At 40.2% G+C, this 6,733-nt stretch overlaps 1 protein-coding gene across 1 annotated transcript; it reads left to right on the top strand.

Moving 5' to 3' along the window:
• Nucleotides 1–761: 761 nt before the first annotated feature.
• On the top strand, nucleotides 762–1,699 carry LOC105979912 (olfactory receptor 52E1-like). The gene is given in 2 exon segments (XM_013008559.2): nucleotides 762–1,341; nucleotides 1,344–1,699. Coding segments are annotated over 2 exon segments (936 nt in total).
• Nucleotides 1,700–6,733: the final 5,034 nt, after the last annotated feature.

Here is a 6,733-nt window from a genome sequence, read left to right as displayed (position 1 = left end):
CAACCCAGTGCTACCCAGCCCACAAGTCTAACACCAGTCCACAAAGTCCTCCTCCATCTCACAAAACAGAGGCAATGATGCCGACTGCACGAGGAAAGCTGAGTCAGTGAATGTGCAAGCATCTCAACGCTGTCAGGAGTCTCCACATGGGTGCTCCAGCACCCAGGGCTGCATCTGGGTAGGTCCATGTGGCTTCTCCTTGGGGATGTCTTGCAGGAAGTCAGCCTTGCAAGCTGAAGCAGGGAACTGCTAAAGAAACTGCACCCTGTTGTGACCATCACAAAGAAAGAGACCTGAGAACTAGAAAGGTGAGGCTTACCGAGCCATTTATCTCTCTGCCCTTCAATTAACCGCACATGTGTTTATTGGCCAGGTTGGCACAATAAACTAACTAAATCAGTTCTGTATTAAGAAAAACACTTATCTGCATAAATATTTCATCTACTGAAAGTTAAATTGCTTAAGTGGCATTCTCTAAGTCTTCTCTTACAATCTTATTACAGACACCAGAACATTTCATGGCAGAAATAAATGTTTGTTGATTAATTAAATGAATCTGATGCTGTGCATTGAAATTATGTGGGTACATTTTACCTTTAAATTTTGTGTATTTTCAGGTATCTACAGTACAATAATATAAGAATAATTTCAAACTTGTTTCAATAATTTGTTTACTTATTGGTGTGTTTCTCTATATTGATGCCTCTCAATTAATGAGAGACACTTTGTGTATAGTTATATTTCTATAAAAAGATCCCAGAATGATGGCTTCATTCAATTATACTCTATTTCATCCATATTCGTTTCTCCTTGTGGGAATTCCTGGACTGGAAAATGTACATATATGGCTTGGTTTCCCTTTCTGTGCTGTGTATTTGACAGCTGTCCTTGGAAATATTTGCATACTTTTTGTAATTCAGACTGATAGTAGCCTCCATCAGCCCATGTTCTACTTCTTGGCCATTCTGTCATCAATTGATCTGGGACTATCCACATCAACCATCCCTAAGATGCTTGGAATCTTCTGGCTCAACCTAAGAGGAATCTCCTTTGAGGGCTGTCTCATCCAGATGTTTTTCATTCACCTATGCACTGGCATGGAGTCATCTGTACTTGTGGCCATGGCCTATGATCGTTATGTGGCCATCTGTAACCCTCTTCATTACACATTAGTGCTGACAAACAAGGTGGTATTCATCATTGCGTTAATCATTCTACTAAGACCTTTATCGTTCGCCATACCTTTTGTTCTGCTTATCCTACGGTTGCCATTTTGTGGACATCAAATTATCCTTCATACTTATTGTGAGCATATGGGCATTGCCCGCCTATCCTGTGCAAGCATAAGGTCAACATCATCTATGGCTTATGTGCCATTTCCATCCTGGTATTTGACATCATAGCCATTATCCTCTCCTATGTCCTGATCCTTCGTGCTGTCTTTCGACTCCCTTCCCATGATGCTCGGATCAAAGCTCTCAGCACCTGTGGCTCTCATGTATGTGTCATGTTGGCTTTCTACACACCAGCCTTTTTCTCATTCATGACCCATCGGTTTGGCCACAATGTGCCACGTTACATTCATATCCTTCTTGCCAATTTATATATGGTTATTCCACCTGCTCTCAACCCTGTAATTTATGGTGTCAGAACTAAACAGATTAGAGAATGGGTGCTGAAAATATTTTCCAAGAAATGAAATACAATCTATTACATCAACAAGTCTCTTGTATTATATTCAGAGAGGATCAACTTTGATAAATTGAATGACACTGATTGAAGGAAAACACTCAAAGACACCCCGTACTACCTTGGAGGATGCCTGTCAATGGCAAATTGTTGATATGAGAAAGAAACCTCTCTTTCAGATCTGGAACTTAAAATTAAAGCCTACACCAAATGCACGAATTAAATTATTTTAAAATTTATTATTGTTTGGAGATAATATAAAGAGCCCTTATAGGGGAGTGAATCAACACACTTTTCTCCTTCCAATATGGCTAGTAAATTCCACAGTCATTGTAGCTGAAACTGAAATGAAGTGAGACAAACAAACACAAAGCTAGAAAGTACTCCATCTGGGGGATACGAGAGAAACAGTAGGTCAACTCACTAGCGATGATTCTGAAAGTAATAAAAAAAATCATGTGTGTGGTTATCAATCGTAAAATGTTTACTTTTTACTTCAACATTTTAATGTATAAGGATATGGGGTGCCTGAGAATATTATAATCCTATGAGAAAGTTGGGATTCTTTTCTTATGTAAAGAATCATACAAACTTGATTGTTCTTTAATAAGAACAATCTTATTAAAGGTTTATTCTTTGTGATTTTAAATAAGTGTGTGCTTGTTTATTTGACTGATATCTTTATAGGGAGTCGAGTTGCACAAACCTCTTTGGAAGAAAAGCTTTCTTTTTCTAAATGGTTTATTTCCTGTGTCTATTTTGTTTTATTTACTTTATTTTTTCATAAATCATTTTATTGGGGCTCTTACAGCTCTTATAAAAATTTATACATCAATGGTATCAAGCACATTTGTACATAGGTTGCCATCATCATTTAAAAAACATTTTCATTCATCTTGAGCCCTTGGTATCAGCTTCCCTTTTTTCCCTCCCTCCACTACCTCTCACCCTTGTGACCCCTTGATAAATTATGAATAATTATTGATTGCATAAGTTACACCCTTCACTGTCTCCCTTCACCTGCCTTTCTGTTGTTCGTCCCTCTCGGGGGGTGGGGGTGGGGGTGGGGATGTGTGGTTTATGTCTATCATTGTGATGGTTTCCCCCTTTCTCCCCATTCTCCCCTTTCCCCTAACCTCATGGTATCACTATTCTAATTATTGATCCTGAGAGGTTTATCTGTCCTGGATTCTCTTTGTTGAAAGCTCTTATCTGTATCAATGTACATGCTATGGTCTAGTCAGATATGTGAGGTAGAACGGGGGTCATGTTAGTGAGGGGGAAGGAATCATTTAAGAACTGGAGGAATGTTGTGCATTTTGTCAGGCTATATTGAGCCCTGGCTGTCCCATCCCTTCTTTGTGACCCTTCTGTAAGGGGATTTTCAATTGTTTACAGATAGACTTTGGGTCTCCACTCTGACTCCCCTCATTCACATCCATATGATTGTTTTGGGTCTTCTGATGGCCTTATACCTGATCTGTTAACAGCTCGTGATCACACAGGCTAGTGTGCTTCTTCCGTGTGGGCTTTGTTGCTTTCCTGCTAGATGGCTGCTTGTTTAACTTCAAACACTTAAGAGCCTATATGTCATATCTTCTAATAGCTGGGCATCATCACCTTTCTTCATCACATTTTCTTCTGCACTCATTTTGACTTCAGCAATCCTGTTGGGAAGGTGAGCATCACAGAATGCCAGGTCATTAGAACAAAGTGTTTCTTGAATTGAAGGAGGACTTCAGTAGAAGCCTATAGTCTGTCTGCTACCTTGAAAATTAACATATAAATATATATGCATAGACCTATATCCCTATCATTATATATTAATTCGTTCATATATATACTCACTTATATTTATTCCTCTATAAATGTCTTTTCCCCCTTAGTTCTTTCTTCTATTTTCTTTTACTTTCCTCCTGTCCCAATATCATGTCTGATCTTCATTTGGCTCTAAGTAAATTCTCTCGGATCCATTGCACTTGGTCAAACATCACCAGGTGTTCTACACCCTCCTTGCCACCGACTTTGGATTTCTTGTTGATCCCTTGTCCCTCCGTTGCTGGCTTGACCCTCCCTTTCCAACCCCTTCCCCTCTCCCCTGTTCCTGAGAAACCATCAGTCCCATTGTTTTCTCCTCAGTATTGTTTATCTTTCCTGTCTTATATAGATAGACATGGGAAAATGAACAAGAAAAAAAATGGGCTTATAAATTGTTCCAGGTCTGTCTGCTGACCCTTATGAATGTTTTCCAATCAAGTCTGATGAGATGCCAAGCTCAGCCCTCTGAGTCAGAAGTGTATCTTCAGAATTCCTCAAAGACTTCATTGCTTTGCTCCCCTTGCTGCTCTGTTGTGCACCCTTCTGTGTTTCACCCTGGTGTGTGGGGGTCGGACAGGCACAATTCCTGCACTGTGTCTCCAGTGCTGTCCTCCATAGTGCTGTGGGTCAGTAAGGGGACATCATGTTTCATGGTGGAGCCAACCCTATGGCCTTCTCTGTACCTTGGCTGCTTCAAGCAGGAGTGGCCTCCTTGTGGCTTGGTGGATCAGGATGCAGTCTACACTTTCTCTCTCTCTTTTCCTCTTAGTTTGATCCTGTGTGGTCTGGGCAGACCCATCACTCTCCCTCGGCTGTATCTTCTGTGCTATCCTCTGTAGTTTACTCTTCTGAGAAGGGGGTTGATGTTGCAAACCTCTCTGTTAGTTCAATGCTTCATACTGTTATGTTACCCTCAAGGCATGGTATACCAGGGTGAGGTCTGGTCTCTCTCTCCCTGTCCTATAGTGACATAAAGAGTACCCTCCCCATTGGACAGTTAGTACCCTGTCCCCCCACTATCCACATCCTCTTTTTTTTTTTTTTCCTTTCTTTTCCCTTCTTTCTTGGTTGGCTGCCATATGCATCCCTGGGCTGGGTCTGGCCCCTGCCAGAGAACCTGGGCCTTTCCTGGGAATTGATGCATTTAGTGGCTTTTCTGTGCGCCACTTTTGCTTTTTAAGCTTTCCTCAGTGGACTCCTGTTCACTTGGCCTTTTGTGCTTGGCTTACTTTGCGTAGCATAATTTCCTCCAATTCTTCCCATGTGATGCCTTGCTTCATGTCTTCATCCTTACTTTCTAGGGATGCAAAGTAGTCCATTGTCTGTAGGTACAAGTTTTTAAATCCATTTGTCCATTGGAGGAGATTTAGGTTGTCTCCAACTATTTGTGATTGTGAAGTGCATTGCAAGAACATCGGTGTGTAGATGTCTGGTTGTGGTCTATTTCTTACATCTTCTAGGTATATGCGCAGTAGGGGGATTGCTGGGTCACATGATAGCTCAATTCCTATTTATTTTAGGTACTGCCAAATTGATTTCAATTATGGCTGCACATGCCTTCAGAGTCACCAGGAGTGGATGAGAGTTTCTATCTCTTCCTACATTTGCTGCTTTCTGGTTAGTTAAATTGGGATATCTTTGAGGGTGGAAGGTCGTGTCTCATGGTTGTTTTAATTTGTATTTTCCTTATGGCTAATGATCAGGAACATTTTCTCATATGTTTACTGGTCATTCGGATTTCCGCCTTTGTGAAATCTGTTCAGGTCCTTTGCCCACCTTCTTGATGGGCTATTTGTTTTTGTTTTGTTTTCTTATTGTAGGATGGCAGATATTGTAGATTTTAGTAATAAGGCCTTTGTCTGATGTGTCTTTGATGAAGATGCTATCCCAGTCTAGGGGCTCTCTTATTACTCTTGGCTAATTCTTTCTATGTACACAGGGTTTTTTTTATCCATATATCCCATTTGTCAATCTGTGCTTCCTCTGTGCTTGTATCCTTTGCTATTTCTGATAGCCTATGTAATCCCTGTGCTGAATTTCTTAGGGTTGTCCCAATTCCCTCAATATTGGCCCCAATAGTTTGAGGTTTTACCTGGAGGTCTGTGATCCACCTTGAGTTTATTCTTGTGCAAGGAGGGAGGTAAGTATCTGGTTTCATTTTTCTCCAGGTAGATATCCATTTTTTCCAGCACCACTGGTTGAAGAGGGCATCCACTTCCCATTTGATATTTTTGGGGCCCTTATCAAAGATCAGTTCTGTATACGCTGATGATTTTATTTCTGGGTTGTCAGTTCTTTTCCCTTAGTCTGGATATCTGTCATTATACTGGTACCATATTCTTTTGTCCTCTGTGGCTATAGATTAGGTGCTAAAGTCAGGTAAAGCAAGCCCTCTGACTTTATCCTTCTCCTTAAGGAGTTCTCTACTAATAGTGGACTTCTTCCTTCTCCGGATGAAGTTGGGAGTCAGTTTTTCCAATTCTTAGAAGATAGATGTTGGTCTTTGTATCAGGATAGCATTAAACTTATATAGTGCCTTGGGCAGAATTGATATTAAGTCTTCTGATCCACCAGCATGGAAAATTCTTTCATTTGTGGAGGTCACTCTTGGTTTTTAGTAATGATTTTCTTGTTTTCCTCATAAAAAATCTTCTGGTTTTTTGTTTGTTTGTTTGTTTGGTTTGGTTTGGTTAGGTGTAGTCCTGGCTATTTCAATTTGTGCTTCGCTGTTGTGAAGGGTACTACCTTTTTGATCTCCTGTTATATAGTCTCATTCAATGAACATAGCAGTCAAATAGACCTGTTTATTGATCTTATATCCTGCCATATTCCTCTATTGCTTCCAGCACTCCTCTTGTGGACATTTTGGGGTTTTCCATATATAAAATCATATTATCTGCAAATAATGATAGTTTCACCTTTTTCCCTAGAGGAATAACTTTGATGTCTTTCCTTTGCTTGTGTTGTTAGCTAGGACCTCCAGTCTGATGTTAAATAAAAGTGGGGACAAGAGGCATCCTTATCTGGTCCCCTTTATCAGTGGGATTGTTTTCATCTTCTGTCCATTGACTACCATATTGGCTGTAGGTTTTTCATATATAGCATGTATTTTATTGAGGAAATTTCCTTCCATTCCTATCTTTTTGAGTGTCTTAAACAGGAATATGTGTTGGGTGTTGTCAGATGCTTTTTCTGCTTCCTTTGATATTATCATGTGGTTCTTATA

The sequence above is a fragment of the Echinops telfairi genome, unplaced genomic scaffold, assembly GCF_000313985.2.
Source record: "Echinops telfairi isolate 266 unplaced genomic scaffold, ASM31398v2 ScPeMD7_41;HRSCAF=154, whole genome shotgun sequence".
Classification (NCBI taxonomy): Eukaryota; Metazoa; Chordata; class Mammalia; order Afrosoricida; family Tenrecidae; genus Echinops; species Echinops telfairi.
This window is presented reverse-complemented; position numbering and strand designations above follow the sequence as displayed.